Raw genomic sequence first — 23211 nt, 5'->3', positions numbered from 1 at the left:
ACCTGTCAGCAGAATTTGACTCATTTAATTACTCCCTCCTTGAAACACAACTGGCTGCCTTCCAGCTGACACCACATTCACCCTAACTTACCTCTTCCCCTCAGGCTCTCTCTGTGTTTCCTCCTCAGCCTCGAAAGTTGGGGAGCTCCAGAACTCAGATTTCAGACCTCCTCTCCTCTCCTCTCAATTCACTCCCTTAGTTTATACTATCTTGAGAATTTAAATGATGACTCCTGGGACGCCTGGGTGGCTCAGTCAGTTAAATGTCAGACTCTTGGTTTCAGGTCAGGTCATAGTCCCAGGGATGGAGCCCCATGTCAGGCTCCTCGCTGAGTGTGGAGCCCGCTTGAGACTCTCTCTCTCTCTCTCTCTCTCTCTCTCTTTCTGCCTTTCCCCTGCAAGCTTTCTCTCTCTCTCAAATTTAAATAAATAAACATTCCCAAATTTTATATCTCCAGCCTGGGCCTGCATTACATACTCACAATCTGCACACCTAACCGCTTCCCAGTTTAATGTATCCCCAAACAACTCTAATATTCTCCCCCCACGTCTGTTTCCCTTACAATCCTCCCCAAATCATCTCAGTGAATGACAGTTCTGTTCTGTTAGCAGCTGGGGGTGGGGCGCACATTTTGTCCACTCTCTATCCACCTACCCCTGCGTTCACCCATGTGGCCACAAGTTGCAGTGATGAGGTTTTGGACGGACACGGGTTCGGAGGTAACGGCCAAGAAAAAATTCTTTGGTGCAAAAGGTTATTTTATTGGGTTGCTTGGGTGGCTCAGTCAGTTAAGTGTCCGACTTGGGCTCAGGTCTTGATCTCAGTGCTCCTGAGTTCGAGCCCTGCGTCGGGCTCTGTGCTGACAGCTCAGAGCCTGGAGCCTGCTTCGGATTCTGTGTCTCCCTCTCTCTCTGCCCCTCCCCTACTCGTGCTCTGTCTCTCTAAAAGGAATGTTAAAATTATTTTTAAAGAAGTTTTTTAAAGGCACAGGGACAGAATTCATGGGCAGAAAGAACGGCACTGGGGCTGTGCAGAGTGACTGGTTATATACTATGGAGCTGGGGAGGTCAAGTCAAACGGGAGGCCTCCAGAGAGACTTTCTATGCTAACGAGGTCTCCTAGGACACCTGAGGCCTTGCTCGGGTCAAGCTGAGGTTGTTCTTCCTCTAGTAAGACTAAGATTAGGACGGCAGGGGCTTCCCGGAGAAACCTTACACTGTTTGTCTCCGGGATTTGTCAATGGGCTGCAGGTTACAAGGAAATTTAATTTTACCTGCCGTTCCCTTCCTGCCTTCGTTCCCCAGTCACTATGGAGGGGAGGGCGATATTAGGGGCTCCAGGACACTGAGTTTCTGGAGATAAGGCTATTGATAAGATTGCCTTTTTCTTGTAATTTACTAAGATATTAGTAAACTGATGGAGACTCAGGTCCTGCGGGGCTGTGATGTGCATCAGTTGGCCAGTTGTGCCTTTCCTTTGTTCCTGGGCAGCCCTGCGCGCCGAGGAATTCACCTGCCCCCCCCCCCGGGGGGGGGGCAGGTAATGCTGTCCGATGACTGTGACAGCCGGCCTCCCGCCACAGGGGTCCATCCCGGGCTTCTTGGGACCCTGACTTCTGCAAGAGTCCTGGAGGCCAGCCCCGGCCACAAGCCCTTCCTACACCTCTCGTCCACATGGGTCCCCCCCCGAGGTACTCAGTGCCCCGCCTGCACTAGGCCCCGGGAACACCCGTGTTAGGCCCCAGCTGCCGGCACGTTTCCCAGTTTGGCAATGACTTTCTTACTCATTTGTAATCAACAAACTCCAGCAAAGCGGCAATTAGTTGGCAGCTTTGTGGGGCCTGTTGACGTGACCACAACACTCCGCTTTTTTTCTCCCCGGATGGTTCTTCCGCTCTTTTGTTTGTCTAAACCTTTTTGTTCCCCTAAACCAAACCCCCTCAAGATTTTCTTTCAGGGCCCTTTTGCAGCTGAAAGCCCCAATGTTCCCCCACTGCAGATTAGGAGTTTCTCTACACCTTCAGGTGGACTTGCCCAGACTTTTCCCTTCTTTTGTCAGTTCAGTTTCGCAAGTTTTCCACTCCTTTCGTTTATGTTCGTTTCCCTTACATAATCCCTTCCTTTGCTTTCCTTGGCTTATTTTGATGGCCTTTTTCTAACTATCATGCACTGAATGTGTAAGTCATTTGTTTTCATTCTTTTTAAAATTTTTTATTTTTTAATGTTTATTTACTTTTGAGAGAGAGAGAGAGAGACAGTGCGAGTGGGAGCGGGGCAGAGAGAGAGGGAGACACAGAATCCGAAGGGGCTCCAGGCTCTGAGCTGTCAGCACAGAGCGGGACGCGGGGTTCGAACTCAGCAACTGTGCGATCATGACCTGAGCCGAAGGTGAACACTCAACCGACTGAGCCACACAGGTGCCCCTGTTTTCATTCTTTCTTAATCACGAATATCATAAGCTATTCAATTTCTTTGTTTTTTTTAAATGTCTATTTGTGAGAGGGGGAAGGAGGGTGGGAGGGAGGGGGCAGAGAGAGAGACAGACAGAGACAGAGACAGAGACAGAATCCAAAGCAGGCTCCAGGCTCTGAGCTGTCAGCACAGAGCCCAATGCGGGGCTCAGACTCAAGGACTGTGAGATCGTGACCTGAGCTGAAGTAGGATGCTTAGCCAAATGAGCCACCCAGGCGCCCCATCTAAGTTCAGTGTCTTCTACCGTTAAATCCACCCCCCCTCCCCCCCCAATCCAGTCACCCAGCTCACATACACTTACCCTGTGGCTGGCACTGTACTGGTCACACATTATTTTAACAGCCCATACCTATCTTCCACGCCCATGCTACAGATGAAACAGGCACGCAGATGTCTGCCTTGGCCTCCTGGCTGACTCAGTCAAAGAGCATGCAACTCTTGATCTCAGGATCAGGAGTTCGAGCCCAACCGTGAGTGTGGAGATTACTAAGAAAAAAAAAAGTCTTGTGTTTCTATTCCTGGAACATTTGAAGTTTTAGGGCTTTCCCCCCTAACCGTGGCCCTCTCCCTCCACCTTCTAGCTCAATACCCAAAGCAAACGCCATCTCTTCCAAGCAGCAGTTCCTGAAGCACTGACCACCTGATCTAAAACAGCCTCCCTCCGCGCTTTCACGCGTTCTGTTTTGTTCATCGCACTGATCGCAAATTATCTCGTTCATTTATTTGTTTCCTCGCGATGATCTGTCTCCACCACTAGACCTTAAACTTCAAGGAACAGATACTTCGTCTTGTTCAACAGCGCATTCCTGAGGCTGCTCAGTGTCTTATCCGGCGCGTAGTAGGCACTGAAGGTATACCTATGGCATCAATGCGTTGCCGAAAGCAGATAATGGGGCCTGTGCAGGAGCCAGCGCTTCTGGACTCCGCTAAAAGTAACCGCAGCTACTCCTGAATGTGCAAGTGCGCTCCTGGGAGACCAGAGGCCCCCCCAGGGCTGACTCGGAGCCCCGCACCGCCTTCGGCTGGGCGTCCCCTCCTGCGGCGGGGGCGGGAAGCGACCCTAGTCACCCATTGTGATTCTACGCCCACCAACGTACCTTAGAAACCGGCGCTAAAGCAAGTCGGGGGGTGGGGGAGGGGAGGAGCGATCGCCCGGCAGCAGAGGAGGGAGGGAGGTGCGGGCTGCGGGGAGGAGGGGGCAGTCGGTGGACCCGGAGCGGGGTGCGGGGCGCAGGGGTGCGGAGCGGCGCGAGGGAGCGCCGGGGCGGGGCCGGGTGGGCCTGGGGGAGGCGCGGGGCCCCCGGCGCGGAGGGGGCGGAGGCGCGCCGGCGGGGTCGCGGGGGCCGCGGCGAGGGCCTGGCGGGGCGGGGCGCGCGGGGGCGGGCGCTGGGGGCGGGCGCGGTGGCCGTCGCCTCACTTCCGGGAGCGCCTGGGCGGCGCGCCCGCCCGCAGCCGGGCTTCCCCGCACGGCGCACCTCGGCGAGCGCGCGGCCCGGCCGCTCCCTGCGGACATGGGCGCGTCGGCGCGGCTGCTGCGCGCGGTCATCATGGGGGCGCCGGGCTCGGGCAAGGGCACCGTGTCGTCGCGCATCACCAAGCACTTCGCGCTGAAGCACCTCTCCAGCGGGGACCTGCTCCGAGACAACATGCTTCGGGGCACAGGTGGGAGCCCGGGCCGGGGCGCCGGGCTCGGGACTCGCGGGCGGGGATGCGGGTCCCAGGGTGCGCGTGCAGGACCCCCCTCCCGCCGCGCAGAGGGGAGACCTCGGGCTGCAGAGCCGTTGCGCCCCGAAGGTTCCAGCCTCCGGGGTCCAGGGGCGGCTTCCGCCTGGTTACTGGGAAGGAGACTCCGGATTCAGGACGAGTTCAAAGTTCAAAGATCATAGTAAACGGCTTGGCCGGAGAGGGACGTCCAGTTCCGGCGCTGCTGCTCCCTCGGGTCCAGTGGCTGCGCCCCACGTGCCCTTTCACCCGGAGATCTGAACTTTGACCCGAAGGTTTGCTCTTCCTTTCCTTTCCTTTTTTTTTCCCTAGTTACACTCGGATTTTCTGGTTCTGACCTTTCTTCCATAATCTGAAGACTCGAGTATTTTTTTTTTTTTTACGCTCGTTATAGACCCAAAAATTGGCTTGGATCTTGGATACTCCAGAGATTTCTTAGACAGGAAAGCTACTCTTGTGTATACTTCTCTGAAATTTTGCTTCTCATGCCAGATAAACTCTGATAAGTCAGCACCAAATCCAGTCAACAAACTCTCTACAGTGGATGAAATTTATGTCAGTGCAAGTCCTATCTTAAGACGGCTGCTTTTATGTATTTATGTTTTATTTTTATTTACTTACCTTTTTAAAGTCAGCTCCACACCCAGGGTGGAGCCCAGTGCGGGGCTTGGACTCAGGACCGTGAGATCAAGACGTGAGCTGAGATCAGGAGTCAGATGCTGAACAGACTGAGTCACCCAGGCGCCCCAGGAAAGGGGTTTTTCCAAAGTCAACACTAGGGTGAGGTTTTTTTCCCCCCCTCAAAAGTGCTGACCTTTATTTTCCAAAACCGAACGCATTTTGAACCTCCATTTATTTTTTAAAATGGTTATTTATGTATTTTAACAGCAGAGGTAAGGAGACCAGGGGAGGGGCTGGGAGTGAGAGGGAATCCCAAGCCGGCTCTGCACTGTCAGCTCAGAGGAGTCTGGGGCCTGAGATCATGACCTGAGCCGAAATCAAGAGTCAGGCTTACCCGATTGAGCCACTTGGGGGCCCCACATGCCCCTGAACCTCCTTTTGAAAGATTATAGAAGTAATGGTTACAGAGGTAAAAGAAGACTTGGAAAAACAACAGAAGCACATGAAATGAAAAGTCAAGTCTTGTCTTATTTCTTACCTCAGTCCCATTCTTTCCAGGGGAAATAGGATCTTGTGTTTCCTTTTAGAAATGTGTATTTGTGTACAAGACACACACATAGGTGTGTATAGGTATGTGTGTATATATTGGTGTGTGTATATACATATTTTATGAAATATGCATTCATACTGTGTTTTGCATTCTGCACCAGCGAATTTTCACTTTATATCTAGGATTTTGTTCCGCATCAAAACTCAAGAATCCATGAACCTGTTAAGGTCTGTTTAATCCCCTATTGAAGAGCATTTAGCTTTTTTCTAGGTGGGGTTCTTGTCTGTTTCGAAACGCAGACACAGACGCTTAAGGGGAGAAAAACAACCAGCTCAGTCTTTTTAGTTCGTCTCCTGGATTTCTGCGTTCAGCCCCTTTCTAGCGAACCACTGCTTTCATTTTTCTCTTCTAACATTGGTCTTTTAAAAAATTCTAAGTGTTTTGTCGTTAGGTAACACTTCTAAGTAAGGTTAAATCCCTCGGCCTGCTTGCTAAATGTTCTTGATGCAACATGCTTCAGTAGTTAGGTAACGAGAAGCAGCCTCCAGAATGATACACGGTGGAGGGAAGGTTATCCAAGTGGGAAGGCGGAATCCCTCCCCGGCTCGCAGAAACGGACTTGAGCAGTGAGGTGCAACATGTGCTTAAAGAACGCCTTCAGCAGAGAGTTAAAGTCACCTTAATTTGTGAAAACATAAAAGGTTTTTTAAAAATTGAATTTAAAGCCAATTAAGTAAACTTTTTTCAAAAGAAGCAACATTGCTCTTTGTGTATCCTTAAGGTCCCTGGACAGGCCTGCTGCCCTCTGTCGGGCTCCACAGGGGGGAAGGGAGGCGGGAGGGAGGGGGGAGGGGGGGAGCAGCACCAGCTTGCCTCTGGCGCCCAACGTTTTCTCTTCCAGTATTTCTCTCCTTCCTCTCCCTCCCTCGCTCCTCCCCCCGCCTCCCCTCTGTGTGATTGGTTTGTTTCCCACAGGATCAGAGCCAAAAATGAGCTGTAGTCTTCTGTTTAAAAAAAAAACAAAACTAGAAGTGAAGTATATTTATTATAAAGGAAGAGAAACATGTCATGAGGATACACAACAGAAAATTAAAATCCTCCTAATTCCAACGCCCAGAAACCACTATAATTGTATGCTTTTTTTCTTTCTCTTTTCTCTGTTGCATTTGTTTGTACAGCCAAACCTTAGTCCGCGAGCATAATTTGTTCCAGGAACATGTCTGTGATCCAAGGCCCTTGTATATCAAAGCGAATTTCAAGAGCCATTGGCTCAGTTTGATCATGTGAGGTTTGGCGTCACCCAATACTCGTATTGCGAGACCTCGCTCGTTTATCAAGTCAGAGTTTACTAGAAACGTTTGTCTTGCAGAACAGTTGCAGAACAAGCTGCTCAAGTGTATCTTGAAAGATGTATCTTGAAAGACGAGTAGGAGCTTATCAGGCAAGAGAACAGAAGGGGACCTGGGCAAAGCCAGGGGGACCCAGAGTCTGGAGCTCCTGGCGGGGGAGGGGCGGGGGCGAGGCGGGGCGAGATTTGAGGGGCTAGTGGAAATGAGGAAGGGGGGGCGGAGAGAAAGGGATGCCAGACCCGGGTGGGCCTTTGTACGGTTCTTGGGGTTGAGAGTGGTTCCCGAAGCAGAGCTGGAAGGGGAGGAGCGCAGAGCTGGTTAGGAACCCTTTCTCTTCACTGAAGAGGAGACGCTGGAGGAAGGTTGGATGGCGGACCAAAGGTCAAGGGAGGTTTTTATTTGCAGTATAATTCGTGTGAAGGAACCCATGCATGAAAATATTTTACTGTCTGTGTATGGTTAGAAGAGAAATAAGATGAGATCCCTTTCACCTTCCACCAGGCAGAAAACCAGTACTTTGGGGACCCTCCATGTGACCCCAGTCACATCTCCTTCCTGCCTTCCAGAGATAACTACCATGTTGACTTGAGTCTTTATTATTTGAGAATTGGGTTTTGTTTTGTTTTGTTTTTGGTAAGCCCTTAATTTGGTATAAAGCTATCATTTAACTCATCCCCTGTCATTCTGCTAGTTTTTTTTTTTTTTTTGCTTTTTATTTTTTTTAAATCTATTTCTGAGAGATCGAGAGACAGACTGCAGGCAGGGGAGGGTTAGAGAGAGAGGGAGACACAGAATCAGAAGCAGGCTCCAGGCTCTGAGCTGTCAGCACAGAGCCCAACGTGGGGCTCGAACCCACAAACCGTGAGATTGTTGTGCCCGAATCGCGAGTCCCAGAGACCTCTAAGGAGCCGGCACCGATGCAAATACAAAAGGGTCTTTATTACAAGCTCGAGCAGGGGCTGACCAGCCTGCCGGTGTCAGTGTCGAGCAGGGGCTGACCAGCCTACCGATGTCGGTGTCGTAGCAGTAAGGTGAAGCCAAGAATAGCGAGCAGGGTTTTTAAGGAGTAAAGGGATGGGGGTGTTACAGTACACGTAGCATCATCACATAAGCACCAATTACAATTACAGCTGTGACCATTCAGTGTCTGTGAGGTGTTCATTACTTTTGGTGGGACCCAATCATGACTTTTGAGAATCCTTTGAAAATGACCAATTATGAGGTGAGTTCAAAGGGCCCACATGGGGTTCAGGCAAGCGGGGTTCAGGCAAGCGGTGAGAAATTGGCTAGTTTGTATCTGCAGTTCCCAGCCTTGACTCAGACCATAGGAGTGTTTCCTTTTTCTTTTTGATTAGCTGATCTGAGGGCTGTCTGAGGATGGCTTTAGCCTTGAACAATCTCAGGCTTTTCCTGGAACCGGGACTGGGGCTACGTGCAGCCCGGTGTTTTCTCTTAATGGAGGACTTAATTTTTGGCTCTTCAAGATCATGACCTGAGCCGAAGTCGGACGCTTAACCGACTGAGCCAACCAGGCGCCCCTATTTTTTGTTTCAACATGTTTTTATGTACTTTATTATATCACAATGCTAAGAGCAATTTTGGTGGGAATAGTGTTAATCAGCTGTAGCCCTGTCCTTGGCATATATATATTTAAAAAAAAACTTGTGTTTTTGTTTTGTTTTTTGAGAGAGGGAGAGAGTACAAGCTGGGGAGGGGCAGAAAGAGAGGGGGACAGAGGATCCAGAGCAGGTTCTGCGCTGCCAGCAGTGAGCCCGATGCTAGGCTCAAACTCATGAACCGTGAGATCGCATCCTGAGCCGAAGAATCTCACGGTTCTTGAGTTTGGACACACCCCCCCCTCCATTGGGCTCTGTGCTGACACCTGGGACCCTGGAGCCTGCTTTAGATTGTGTCTCCCTTTCTCTGTGCCCCTCCCCCCACTCATGCTCTTTTTCTCTCTAAAAAATAAACCAACATTAAAACAATTAAAAACCATTCCCTAATGAAAAGTCATGAGGATTTATGCCCATGTTTTCTTTTAAGAGTCTTGTAGTTGTAGCTCTTGGCTTTAGGTCTGTGATTGCTACCAAATTTCAGTGTGAGGTAGAGTTCCAACTTTATTCTTTGGTGCCTGGATATTCATTTGGAAGGACTCTTCTTCCCTTCATCGAACTGTCTTGGTATCGTAGTCAAAAACCAATTGATCATAAATGTAAGGGGTTATTTCTGTTGCATTAATGTATATGTCTGTTGTTATGCCAGGACCACACAGTCTTAATTGCTGTTTGGAAATCCAAAGTGTGCGACCTCCAACTTTGTTGTTTTTTAAGATTGTTTCAGCTGTTTTGGGTCCCTTGCATTTCCATGTGATTTTTAGGATCAGTTTCTCAGTGTCTGCAAAGACACGAGCTGGGATTTTGATATGACTGCATTAAATCTGTTAGTCATTTTTGGAGATTATTTCCATCATAATATTAACCTTTCTAATCCCTGAATGTGGAATGTTTCTCCTGTTAGGTGGTCTTTAATTTCTTTCAATAATGTTGTAGTTTTCAGATGAGTAGTTTACATTTCTTTTTAAAAATGCACTGCTAGGCACCTGGGTGGCTCAGTCAGTTAAGTGTCTGACTTCAGCTCAGGTCATGATCTCGCAGTTTGTAGGTTCAAGCCCCGCGTCGGGCTCTGTGCTGACAGCTCGGTGCCTGGAGCCTGCTTCGGATCCTGTGAATCTCTCTCTCTCTATCCCTCCCCCACTCATCCCCTGTCTCTCTCTGTCTCAAAAATAAATAAACTATAAAAAAATTAAAAAAATATATAATTAAAATGCACTGCTAAGTTTTTTATTTTTATTTTATTTTATTTTGTTATTAAATAAATTTTTTAACGTTTATTAATTTTTGAGACAGATGGAGCATGAGTGGCCGAGGCGGTTGATAAACCCTGGGACCTGTCATTTCCTTGCCGTTGATGTGCTCAGTTAAAACCCAAAGGTCCATGAATATGACAATTTGGAATCTGTTCTGAAGTCAGTGTGGCAGTTTATACCAAGAACTATGGAAACAGTCCTATCCTTTGACCTTTTAATCTGACTCCTAGGAATTTATCCTTCAGAAATAATTCAAAAAACAGAAAAAGAAAAAAAGAAGGGGTGTTAAGATCTTCAGAAGCAGCAGTATTAGGGCAAAACCAAGACCAATTTAGATCATTTAAATGTCCGCCAGTCTTGCTGTAATAATTTCATACACACACATATATACATACATACACACACATATACATACACATATACACACGTGTACATACACACATATACATACATATATCCATATATTCACACATATACATACATACAAATATACACACATATACATACGTATATACACACATATACATACATATATACACACCTACACATACATATATACACACATGCATACATACATATATATATATATATATAAAACTTGGATATATGATAGTGGAGTGTCTTTATATATCAAATTTGGATATATGTTGATGTAGTTAACCAAAAATGACCATGTAAAATCACTGAAAAATATTTACAAAATAATGTTATGTTATGGAAGAAGAACACAAAACTATGCATGCACAGGGACACTTGGCTGGCTCAGTCAGTAGCGCACGCAACTCTTGATCTCTCAGGGTCATGAGAGATCAACACCACACGTTGGGTGTAGAGCTTACGTTAAAACAAAACAATTTTATATATATATATATATATACACACACACACACATACACATACACAGATTGCAGTGGTATTATAATTCTGAATGTATACAGTATAGCTTGGTGAGAGACGATGAAGAAATTAAAATATAGTTGCATAAGAGTAACATAGAATTATGGGCAATCCATTTAAACCGTTCATAATTCTTTTCCAGGGTGTTTAATAAAATGTAACAAGAACCCTGTGCTAATGTAGCAAAAGTTGAATTGTGACAGTAGCGTCTGTTTTACAGGATGTTATCATTAATAGCACGATAGAAGGACCTAAAGTGAGCCGTTTACAAATAATGACTATTTCAAGTTCTTATTTAAAAAGCAGATCATTTCTGGGACACTTGGTGGCTCAGTTGGTTACGTGTTTGTTGACTGCGGCTCTCGTCATGATCTCATGGTTCACGGGATCAAGAACCCAGTTGGGCTGCAAGCTGACAGCACAGAACTTGCTTAGGATTCTCTCCGTCTCCCTCCCTGCTTCTCTCGCTGCCCCGCCCCTGCTCACACTGTGTCTCTCTTTCAAAATAAATAAATTAACTTAAAAAAAATAAATTGGGGGCGCCTGGGTGGCTCAGTCAGTTAAGCATTCGACTTTGGCTCAGTTTATGATCTCATGATTTGTGAGTTTGAGCCCCACGTCAGGCTCATTAGAGCCTGTTTCAGACCTTCTGTTCCCTTCTCTCTGCCCGTCTCCCGCTTGTGCTCTCTATCTCTCAAAAACAAACATTAAAAAAAATTAAAATCAATGAATTAATTTAAAAAAATAAAAAGAAAATCATTTCAGGGGCACCTGGGTGGCTCCTGCTTTCAGCTCAGTCATGATCTCACAGTCATTAGATTGAGTCCCCACTGGGCTCCACACTGAACAGGGAGCTTGCTTGGGATTCTCCCTCTGCCCCCCACCACTCATGCGTGCATGTGCTCTCACTCTTTCTCTCACAATAAATAAACTTAAAAAAAAAAAGAAAAAGAAAATTATTTCTATTATTCTGTATTTTTTTTCTGGTAGAAAATTTATAAAATACATAATAGTGCAAATATGTAAAAAAAATCACTTATATCACACGGGTGACTACTATTTTTTAAATATTTATCTTTTGGGAGGAGAGGCAGCGAGGGGGACAGAGGATCTGAAGTGGGCTCTGTGCTGACAGCAGAGAACCTGACACGGGGCTCGAACTCATAAACCATGAGATCAAGACCTGAGCCGATGTCAGATGCTCAGTCACCTGAAGCACCGAGGCGTTCCCGAGATGACTACTATTAACAACTTGTCTGTAGCTTTCCATTATTTTTTTCTGTCTATGCATTTGCATTTATATATTTTTATATATTTATTTTTATAAATGCATTTGCATTTACATACTTTTATACAATACAGACTTTGAAATAGGTGATTGTTTTGTAACTTCTATGGACAATGCACATTTTCACATGGGTGTGCTACGCAGAGGTCCCGCCTCCGTGGCGGTTTCCTAGGGGCCTTGAATGGGAGAAAACAAATACACTTGCTGATACTTTTTGTCTCCCTCTTCTGCTGTAGAAATTGGTGTGTTAGCCAAGACTTTCATCGACCAAGGGAAGCTCATCCCAGATGACGTCATGACGCGGCTGGCTCTGCACGAGCTGAAAAACCTCACCCAGTGCAGCTGGCTGTTGGATGGTAAGTGGCGTTGGGCGCACTTCAGCTGTCCGGAATGAGGAGCGTGGGCAGAGAAGGAGTATGGCGCGGCTGCAGGCGCACATGTGGCGGGCAGGGGCCCTGAATGCTGCCATCACCGCCCTGAGGCGTTGGGCCAGTCCTGCCCTCTGGACCTGTTTCTTCATCTGAAGGGAAAGTCAGTGGACTACGCGATTTCTGTGCTCCTTTCAGATGTGACCAGTTCATTCCTCCTCCTTCGAGAACATCCTATGTATGATGAGGGAGGGTCACGAGAAAAGGGAGAAGGAAGCGTGGAGAGTAATTCACAGGCCAGCTGTGAACCTTCCCCAGCCAGGGGTGTGTGGAACCCTGGAGGACAGGTTGATACTCAGTTTTGGGGGGCAGAGAGAGAGGTATTTATTTTGAGGAATCGGTTCACACGATGATGGCGGCCCATGAGTCCTACGATCTGCAGGGTGAGCGTGCAGAGACCCAAGGGAGCCGACGGGTGATCTGGCCCCAGTGTGAAGGACTGGCTCCCAGGAGAAGCTGGCCTCAGTCCGAGTTGAAGGTGGGAAAAAACCAGGGTCTTAGTCTCAACCCCAGGCCAGCCGGGCAGGAGGAATTTCCCCTTATTTGTGGGGAGAGTCAGCCTTTTTGGTTTAGGCCTTGAGCGGCTTAGATGAGGCCCACCCACATCAGGGGGAAGGTCAGCTTCACTCAGTTCCTCTTATCCAGGCACAGCCCCTCCCACACACCCACAGGACTGTTTGCCCGAGTACCCGGGCACACGGTGGCCCAGGCAAGGTGACACACAGTCAGCCATCATAATTGCCCTACAGCTGTGATCAACCTGTCTGGTACTATTGGCTTTTTTTCAGATTGTTCAACATCAATTAATCCTCTCCCTTCTTCCCCCCACTCCCCTACTCCCCCTATTCTTTTGTTGCTGTTGAATTTGTAAAGGTTTTCCAAGGACACTTCCACAGGCAGAAGCCCTGGACAGAGCCTATCAGATAGACACAGTGATCAATCTGAACGTGCCCTTTGAGGTCATTAAGCAACGGCTCACGGCTCGCTGGATTCATCCCGCCAGCGGCCGCGTCTACAACATTGAATTCAACCCTCCCAAAACTGTGGTTAGTAGCTGTGGTGGCACTGGCCTGGCCTCTCGCGGGGCAGACGGGTGTCTGCCTCCTCTTGCCCTCACAGATGAAGTTTTTTTTTTTTTTTTATTTTTTTTTTATTTTTTTATTTTGTATTTTATTTGTTTTTAAAAAATGTTATTTAAATCCAAGCTAGTTAACATATAGTGAGTATTGGTTTCAGAAGTAGAACAGTGATTCATCAGTCACATACAAAACCCAGTGCTCATCCCAGCAAGTGCCCTCCTTAATGCCCTCCCCCGACAGATGAAGTTTTGTGATGTCTGACCAAAGCTCCTGAGTCCCGGGGGGCGGGGGATGTTGTGGGGTCCCTTGGTGCAGTGGACGAGTCCAGTCCACTCAGCCCATTGGTAACGGAATCCCCAGGAGCAGTGGGGGCTTGGTCCTCATTCACAAGTGTTTACAGATTTCCTGCTGTGTGCTAGGCAGTGTGTTAGGAGCTGGGGTAATAAGGACTAGTGACCCCTTGACTTCTTGATGGATTGCAGTTGAGAGTCCCAGTCTGCAGCTGACTCATTCTGTCTACGTATGAAATTATTTAGAGGCTGCTCAGAAAACCTTTTACTCTGAGGACTGATTTCAGGAGATGATCCTGGGTTCTCAAGGACCTGTGTTCCAAAATGATCTATGTTTGGATTTGCTTCTGTTTATTGAAAAGCACACTTTTGTGCTTGGTACTTGCATACAGATGTCTAAGAACCACTTACCTGCTTATAAAAATACTCATTAAAACTGATATGTTTGGTACTAGCCTCTCCCAACTCTTACATAGGGCATTGATGACCTGACCGGAGAGCCTCTCATTCAGCGTGAGGATGATAAGCCAGAGACGGTTGTCAAGAGACTGAAGGCGTATGAAATCCAAACACAGCCAGTCCTGGAATATTACCAGTGAGTCTGTTGCTTTTCAGAACTTCTCTTACGTGATGAAATGCGAAGTCAGTTATCCATGCTTTACAGCTGAAATGCTAACACACAGAAGATCCTATTCAAACTGGTTTGAACGGTCAAGGAAATGTAGTGGCTTGTGTAACAGAGAAGTCCTGGAGGTGGGTTGGGCTTCAGTCACCACGAGGTTTGACCAGAATTCTGGCATTCTCTCCGCCGGCTGTTAGGTTTGTCCTTAGACTCCCCATGCGTGGTCACACACTGTAGCCAGGAAACAGGCAGGGCGTCCTCTTTCATGGAGGCCTGAGGGGGTCAGCTTTCCCCCACATGAACAAAAGCCCCACACGTCGTGAAGATTGCACCAGTTTGAACACAGCCATTGTGTCCAGGGAGCATCTTGCACTGACTCTTTTAGGCTTAGGTTGCTGCTCATTCCGGAACCAACCCCTGGCTGGGAGTAAACTGGTTGGTCCCCACCTGGAGTTGGGAGTGGACCGATGTCACCCACACCCTGCTGGCAGGTGAAGGGCGGCTGCCGTGAGTGCCGGGGAGGCAAGTCGAGTAATGCCCACTGCCTGTGCCATTGCAGGACGCAGAGAGGCCTCAAGCGGCTACCTGTCCCCACAGCATTGGGCTCACAGTCTTCCAAAGCTTATATTCTAACAATTCTGTCTGCTCTTCAGGAAGTTCATATCCCACAACAAATGTGGGAACTCTCCTGAAGAAATCTAGGACTCTGTCTCCGGATTCAGTCTTTCCCTCTGCTTACGGAGGCTGGGCCCTGTCCCCTTGCCCTTCACACACACACTAACGGAGCAGTGCTTCAGTGTGGAGACGGCACGGTGTTGGGCTGGAGCAGACTCTGGCCAGGCTGCCTCAGTTCAAATCCCAGCTCACTGTTCATTAGCCGGGTCTTCACCTCTTGCTTAACTGGGGGTAAGAACAGAGGGTCGAGAGCGTGAGTTAAGAGTGTGTAACTCCTAGGATTGTGTCTGACCCATAGGGAGCCCTAGGTAATTGTTAGCTCTTATTAGTGGTGGTGTAATGGGGCCGGTATGCGGTGAAATCTGAAGCGGCAGTCTCCAGACTATTCTAGTAGTACTTTCTGGAGGGCACGATTACAAGGGCACTTTCAGGAGTCGCTGTTACTGTAACTCTGTGGTTCACATAATGAGCTTGGCTCTGCTGGTCACCAGCTGTGTGTGTGTGTGGCCCTGGGCAAGCACGCAGCCTTTGTGCCACGCATTCTCCGTGTGTGTAAAGGCAGAGCGGTCCTCAATAGCCCCTACTGGATGGGGTCCTTGAGGGAATTGAGCAGCCCTGCACTAATAAGTCACTCGGGGGTAGCTGCTGTTAGTCCCTCTGCTGACACCGTGCCAGACGTTGGTACGCGCGGATCAAGGCCGGACCCCACGAAACTAGCTGCTGAATGTGGGGGAGGCCGAGAGCCAGGTGGGTCGTAGTTACCATGTGATGCGTGCTGCTCTCAGTCAGGAACCGAATTCACACCAGCTTTAAGCGAAAGGGGAATCTAGTGTAACTACAAAGTCCAAAGATAGTTCCTGGGTCCCGTGTGGAGACAGCGACGAACTCGGGCCTTGGCCACACTCAGCTCTGCTGCTCCGCGTCTGCTTCGCGCTCAGGTGGGCTGTCTCCCGGTGAGCCCCCCCGCCCCTGACACCCCAGCTTCTCTCCTACCTGCTGAGCTACTGAGCAGAGAAGAGAGCATCTTTGGCAGCAGAAGCCCTCGGGTCGGCACTGATTGTCTCTGATTGTGACCATTCTTGAAGCTGGGAAGCGGAGAGTCCGCCCAAATCACATGGACCCGGTTTGGTGAAGGTGTTGTTTCCCAAAAGGGGTTTTGTCATTCACTCAAAAGTATGCAGCAGGGAGAAGGCATTGTTGCCGAGCAAGTAGAACCCTGCGAGGCTGTTCATGGAGGTGACCACCTGATGCCGTGGAAGCAGGGGTACTTCTGTCCAGACGTGGGAAGCGGGGTTGGGAGGCTGCAGAGAGGAAACCTAATGATCTGCGTCCGTCTTAGGAGATAACCCTGGTCTTTCTAGGCTTCCAGCTTTTGCTACCTCTTGACATTAAATGAAGCTTTTCCTTCTAAACTCCTGCACGCAGAACTAGGGCCGGACTTAACCAGAAACTAAGAGTGGTATATGGAATATCAATATTCATTGGTATTTTATTTTTTACTTTTTAAAAATATGTTTATTCTTGAACTCTTTCAAGAATTCAAGAGCATGAGTGGGGGAGGGGCAGAGAGAGAGGGAGACACAGAATATGAAACAGGCTCCAGGCTCTGAGCTGTCAGCACAGAGCCCGATGCGGGGTTCGAGCCCATGAACCGTGAGATCATGACCTGAGCCGAAGTTGGACGCTTAACTGAGCCACCCAGGTGCCCCTGTATTGATATTTTAAATACTGACAGTTGTATTTGTTTTAAAACTCTTTCAGCAGTGGGACATCTACAGGGTAACTAGGTCTGTGTTAACAAACAGCTCTGTGCTCTTGCTCTTCAGAGGCCTACAGGTGAAGCAGGTTTTATTACATAGAAATTAAAAGAGCAAATATCCATCCAAGGTACAGCTTTAGGATTGTAATGGGTGTCTATACTTTTGCCCTACCTAATTAACTCACTTGTAACACTGGCTTGATTTTAAAGTTGAGGGCTCCTCACGAAGCCACTGCAGTTAAGAAGCTTGTTCTCTTGAAAGCTTGACCAGATGCCTGTGAATTTAGGAGGGCTTCTGTTATGCAGAGAATACACTATTTGCATAGTGTCTCTCCTTAGCAGGTGTTTCTTACCAAGCAGTGGGAATTACTTCAAATCACTCTTAACTCTGACAAATTGGATGAGGTATCAAGAGAGGAATGCTTTAGTCCCCAGGGAAGCCTCTGAAAACCAGGTGAAAGGTCGCACAGGTGTGAGGATCCTGTTTCCCCCGCAAGCAGAGCTCAGCCTTGAAGACGCCGTGTGGGTGGGTTGCAGGAGGAGGGTGAGCAAGGGGACGAATGCTAGCCTGTCCGTGTTTTGAAAAGCAAGCCCAAGATTCTGATCTTTTACCCCGAGGAATAAACAGACACTGGCTGCTGGTGTGGAGGCAGGCCAGACAAATCTGCCTGGGGAAAAAATGGAGAGACACAAAAGGAAACTCGATAAAAATACTTATTACCATTTCCTCTAAAATGCTGAAAGCATAGCATAGAGGAACTAAAAAAGTTAGGCAAAAAGAAAGGAAGCGTAAGCAAGTATTGGAAAGCGGTTTTGCAAGTGGGTAAGTAGACAGAGGCAAGGAAGGGTATCTTACAGGCCCCAGGTTTGGGAACCTACCGTGTCTGGTGATCCGGGCTAGTACTTTCTCAACACAGTGTCGTATCAGTAACAAAAGGAATCTGAGCTTTAGAAAGGATTGAGCTAAGCGAGCTAGTATATTTACAACACTGAGCCACATGCTCAATAACTGATTACTATTTTTCAAGTGACCATTTCCGGAAGCCAGAGGGCACAGCTGAAACTAAAACCTAGGTTAACCAGTGCTAAGCCAATGCCTCTCTTGATCAGACTACTTACTGAGATCCCTAAATCCACTTTTTTTTTTAAAGTAAACTCTACCCCTCAAGGGGCTGGAACTTACCACCCTGAGATCAAGAGTCGTATCTTCTACCGACCGAGCCAGCCAGGCGCCCCCCACATCGTCATCTTTTAAGAATCACTTTGAGGGTCACCTGGGTGGCTTAATCAGCTACGCACCTGACTCTTGGTTCCTGCTCAGGTCATGATCTCATGGGTCGTGGGTTTGAGCTCCGTGGGAGCCTGCTTCAGATTCTGTCTCCCGGTCTCTCCCCCTCCCCTGCTCTCTCTCTCAAAATAAATCAACATGGAGGGGGTGTGGGGAATCACTTTGAAAAAGCTCATTATGAAGAGTCAGACCTGTATTTTTTGTCATCTTTAGGAAAAAGGGGGTGCTGGAAACATTCTCCGGGACAGAAACCAACAAGATCTGGCCCTACGTCTATGCTTTCCTGCAAACCAGAGCCCCACAAGTAAACCAGAAGGCGTCCGTTACCCCATGAGGAAAAGGGCATAAAACCAGTCTGATGAGCAGGGGCTCTGCGGCTGGAGCCTGGCATGTAGGAACTTTTTTGGAAATTACATTAGTTTCAGTTGTACCGATTTTACTCTGGAAATTAAGGATATGTCCAATGACGAAGATTCATATTTCCGTCCAGTGCGCTTTATCCACTTATCTTCTATGGGCGTGCAGCTAAAAAATATCAGCTACGTCTTAACTTTTGAAAAATCTTCTAAAGGAGAATTAAAAGAGCAATTGTTAGTAATGGAACTTTTGTTCAGAAGAGGAAGTGATACAAATTTCATTTTTCTGGAAAAGCTAAAAAAAAATTCTGGGTCGCTATGGAAAGTATCTCATCAGAAAAATTTGCGTAGACTGTTGCCAAAAACACCGGCCTCACTGGCATCGTGATACATGGTTTTGGGACACTAGGTCTGTCAAATTCCAGGACACAAGCAACTGGAAGTGCACGTTAGTTTCAGGATGCAAAGTCACTGCTGCCTTTATACTAGGAAACTTACAAGTGTAGCTGTTCTTCCCCGTGTTTATTTTGTTGTTAAACACGCCTTCAGTTTACTCAGATTTTTCAGTCTGCTATAAAACTGTATTAAACTGGCATACAGGAAAATACTATGTTACTATGACATGTTGTCTTTTGAGAATACGTGTACTGAGGAAAAATGTTAGAAAGTGATATTAGAAGTTCTTCCAAAAACGCCGAAGTTGAATCGTCCACAGAAAACGTAATTACAGTCTTATGTTTTCAGGTATTACTCAGGTTAAGAAATATGTGCCACTTGCCAGTTTCTCTTTTTGATCACTATGTAACTAACCTCTGCCTTGAAGAGTAACCAGTTAAAGTACAAAAAGAAGAGCAAAGCCATGGCCTAAGTGAAGCAAGCATATGGGGTCATCAGGAAGTAGACACAGGAATGCCTGGGGAGCGGCCCCTTGACACAGGGAACAATCTTAGTAATCAGGTGTAGCGATTAAGGATTTACCTGAAAGGTTGAAAAGGACCGGGAAGGTGACGGAGTTTGCTGAAGGTCTTTGCTCCTCATCAAAGAAGTGGACACCTGCTAGCTTTCCCCGCTGCCCCATGAGACGGCAGCCATCGAAGAGTGAAGACTATTTGATTTCTTCGTGGGGCAGCAAGGGTGCACGCTTCTGTCCCGTGGCCTGCTGGGAAGAGCGGCGCAATGGGGGAGGGGGGAGGGGAAGCGCAACTACGTCTTCAGTGGCTATTTACTCGTTTCACCTGGTGCTGAATCAAATGAAACGAGTCCTCGAACAAGCTGTTGTTGACTGCCTGTGCACATCTGGCCCGTTTTATTGCGGGACTTAAAATACACATGCCAGCAAGTGGCTATTTTGTAGGGGAAAACTTGGTTTATTTTCTTTTGATTTTTAAAAATTCAATGTTGATCTTTCAGAATGGACCAAGGCTTTTAAAAAGAACAGTAAACATTTCTTTATGAAACTTCCTACAATGCTTTATTTGAATGTCATTATGTGCTTTCTAAAACTTGTGAACTACTAAGCTTAGGAATTGTCACTGGGTTAGCAGGTACACGAGTATTAACGTACTACAATAAAGTTGGATTTTAGAAGTGTGGGTATCGTGTCTAGTATTCCACAGTGCTGACTCCGTCCCACGCTTCTGTCCTGCTGTCCCCGGGCTGCTGAGTTAGTGACTGCTTTCTAATAACTGTCTTAAAACAGTACGTAGACAGGCTACTTTCATGTTAAGCTACATCTCCTGCTATAGTATTGCAGGCACACTGGGCATACTCGGAACTCAAGAAGAGGGGTAGAAGAACATGGCAAGGAAAAGTAAGACCTTCCTGTAACCATTCCCTCCCTACCCTCAATACACTTAACCGAAGTTTTGCACGTACATCCGCTACTTTGGGAAATGCTTGCACTATTACTTTTTTGCTTTATTAAGAACTTGTTTTATGCTGAGTTGATGTCATAGACAGCTCTGACGAAGACTGTCATTGTTGAGAAGCTCAGTGACCATCATTAGGATTTATGTCCCACGTGGAAATATGTCCAGAGCTGAATGCCATGGCTAGGAGAAGCTCCCGGGCCTCAGTTAAAAGGCTGATGAGACCAGTACCTCAAGCCACGACCCTGTTTTCTGGGTACCAGGCATTCTGGTACTTTCAGAAGTAGAATGTGCTGTGGAAATGCCAATTGGCAGTTAGTACCATCCGCAAATATTCTCACTTTTCATTTGAAATGGGTTAAATACTGGCTCAAATTACTAAACCTCAGCCCACAGCTAATTTTCCAGCTGGTGTTTTCAGTGGCATTCCAGCAAAATATCTGGGGCACTCAGCAGTTTGTGACAAAACTGACCTATGTTAACAACAAACCATGGTAACTGTACACCTTAAATTTCTGTTAATGCCTGCAACCAAAATCAAGAATAAATTTGTATTTGGGGCGCTTGGGTGGCTCAGTTGGTTAAGCGTCCGACTTCGGCTCAGGTCGATCTCACAGTCCTTGTGTTTGGGCCCCATGTCGAGCTCTGTGCTGACAGCTCAAAGCCTGGAGCTGCTTCGGATTCTATGCCCCTCCCCTGCTCATGCTGTGTCTCTCTGTCTGTCTCTCAGAAATTAAAAGAAAAAAATAAATTTGTATTTTAAAACATGTTTGGAAGTTGTGTCTTCTCATTGACAAAATAAATAGCTTTCTTAACTTTGCAGTTCAAGATTTTGACTTTGGAAGTTACTGGTTTAAAAATTTTTAAACATAGTAAGACCCAAAATGCTTTGTAGAGCACATACCTCACTCTCCCTGTTATAGTTTTGTTTTGCAAACTCACAAGTGATCACGTTTTCCCATATATGTAGCACTGGGTAAAGTTAAACTGCCATGCCAAATTATACTTTGGAAGGATTTTACCCAAGGAAATCAATTTGGTGATGTTTCATATTTTACCAAAGGACTCCTAGGTGTTCCGAGAGTAAACAGCAGGAAGAATCATGCTGTTTTAAGAAACCAAGTGAACGATCCAGTAATCTTTGTTACTCAGAAAGGTTACTCATTTTCATACTCAGAGAAAAGTTCAAGTCTAATTCTTTAAGGCTTACGAGAATGGTTTCGACTTCACTGTTAGATGCTAAACAATTAATTCATAACCAACATTTTATTCATCTTTGTAAACGCCCCTCCCCATCAGCTTAAGAGTAAGTAAGCAAATACTTCTGCAATGAGTCTGCTTCTCAGAGACCTGTGACGTGGCAACAAATGTCCACTACAGATGAAGAAATCGAACATAGGAGTTTCAGGATTTTTAAAATGCATATGATACAGTGGCAAAATCGAATGAACAGCCTGAGCTCCAATCTAACAAGTGCATCCCTGTCACAATTTAAGAACTGAAATATGTGACTGATTTTGAGAACAGTAAACTGACATCTTTTTATTTTTCTCTGAAAATACCCCAAGGTTAACTTCAGGATCCCTTTGCCGAAACCCACAATTTTTTCATCCTGCAAGAAAATCCACTTGCAAACCAGATTCATGTTCTTTGGTTAAGTTCATTTATTTTGAGAGAGAGAGAGAGAGACAGAGAGAGAGAGAGAACCCCTACACGCTCCACACTGTCAGCAAACAGCCTGACACGGGGCTTGAACCTAGGAACTGTGAGATCATGACCTGAGCAGAAATCAAGAGTCAGACGCTTCACCCACTAAACCACCCGGGTGCCACTGTTAATTCACCTTTTTTTTTTTTTTAAATATTTTAATTTATTTCTAGGAGGGAGAGAGAGAGAGACAGCTTGAGCAGGGGAAGGTCACTGAGAGAGGGAGACACAGACTCTGAAACAGGCTCCAGACTCTGAGCTGCCAGTCAGCACAGAGCCCGATGCGGGGCTCGAACCCACAAACCGCGAGATCATGACTGAAGCGAAAGTTGGACGCTTAACCGACTAAGCCACCCAGGCGCCCCATTAATTCACTTTTAAAAGAGGAACAGGAATGTTAGTCTTAAAGAACACCCAATTTTCCTGAAGGGAAGTTATAGGACACTGTGACCTTATTACACAAAATTTGAAAGAGCCTACTAATTGTGTAACTGGATGAGAATGTTACCCTCTTTTTCTTAAAAATAATTTTAAATCCGTATTATCTCCACTACCATAGATAAAATGACTCGGAGTTAACAGGCAATAAATGAAGTGGTAGCAACTTAATTAAGAAAAAAAAATCTTTTTATCAGAAGCTTAATTTTATCAAACGAAACAAAAATCTTTGATGGATCCTTTGATGCCAAAGCTGCTTCACTCATCTGCTGGGACATTTCATCTGTCTGGAGAGCCCATCCAAGTTCAATTTGAAATGTGAATTATCCCCTTGCTTAGGACACTCATTATTTCTTAAGAAACAGAAAAGAGGACATTTTTCTTAAAAGTAGATTGTGGTACTACAGCAAAATGAAGAAGAATAAAGAGTATCAATTTACTGTTCTCAGTACTAAAGTACAGATAAATCTGTACAAGTTGAAGTCTTTCAGTGCATATTACGGCACTCCTTCAGGGTTCCCAGAGTAAACCGATCACACTTACATACAAGACACAAAACACTTCTCTTTCAGAGTAAGATCATCAAGAGCCGCTCCGGAGACCGCTCTTCCAGAATCCCTGCTTCAGAGAACAAAGCTGAAGGCACAGCCCCGCAGGAGTAGCCTCTCCGTGCGCTCGTCACGTACCTCCTCCCGGTCCATCAGTCCTGGATTCCTTTAACTTAAAGAAGGCAAATGAAATCCCAAACAATCGGGGTGATGCATTCCAGGCAAATCCTGGGGAAAGGTGGAGTTGAGGAATGGAAAGTAACATTTCTGTGAATCCCTCCTGGGTCCATTCTCTATTAGGAAGGGAAAAACGAGAACTTGCTCCAGAACAGAAAACAACAAAAAGCTTCTATAACTAGGTCATTAGTTAAAAAAAAATTACAGGCTG

The 23211-nt window shown here is 46.7% G+C and overlaps 1 protein-coding gene across 2 annotated transcripts; it reads left to right on the top strand.

Moving 5' to 3' along the window:
• The first annotated feature begins 3890 nt into the window (after positions 1 to 3890).
• On the top strand, positions 3891 to 19852 carry AK3 (adenylate kinase 3). 2 transcript variants are annotated; one of them, XM_039230809.1, is made up of 5 exons: positions 3891 to 4134; positions 12002 to 12121; positions 13067 to 13239; positions 14039 to 14157; positions 18120 to 19852. In XM_039230809.1, exons 1-5 carry the CDS (start codon positions 3984 to 3986, stop codon positions 18238 to 18240), a joined length of 684 nt encoding a protein of 227 aa, XP_039086740.1. In that variant the 5' UTR covers positions 3891 to 3983; the 3' UTR covers positions 18241 to 19852. The 2 variants fall into 2 exon arrangements, with proteins under 2 accessions (XP_039086740.1, XP_039086741.1); XM_039230810.1 differs by lacking the exon at positions 3891 to 4134 and adding an exon at positions 4232 to 4469.
• The last annotated feature ends 3359 nt before the right edge of the window (positions 19853 to 23211 follow it).

This window comes from Hyaena hyaena, unplaced genomic scaffold (assembly GCF_003009895.1).
Source record: "Hyaena hyaena isolate Hyena2069 unplaced genomic scaffold, ASM300989v1 scaffold_51, whole genome shotgun sequence".
Lineage (NCBI taxonomy): Eukaryota > Metazoa > Chordata > Mammalia > Carnivora > Hyaenidae > Hyaena > Hyaena hyaena.
The sequence above is the reverse complement of the archived record's forward strand: the minus strand, read 5'-3'. Positions and strand labels throughout refer to the sequence as shown.

Coding starts and splice junctions, on each gene's coding strand:
- AK3 (XM_039230809.1), top strand. CDS start 3,984: ATGGGCGCGTCGGCGCGGCTGCTGCGCGCGGTCATCATGGGGGCGCCG. Junction 12,122..13,066: donor GTGCAGCTGGCTGTTGGATG/GTAAGTGGCGTT, acceptor GAATTTGTAAAG/GTTTTCCAAGGACACTTCCA. Junction 13,240..14,038: donor TCAACCCTCCCAAAACTGTG/GTTAGTAGCTGT, acceptor ACTCTTACATAG/GGCATTGATGACCTGACCGG.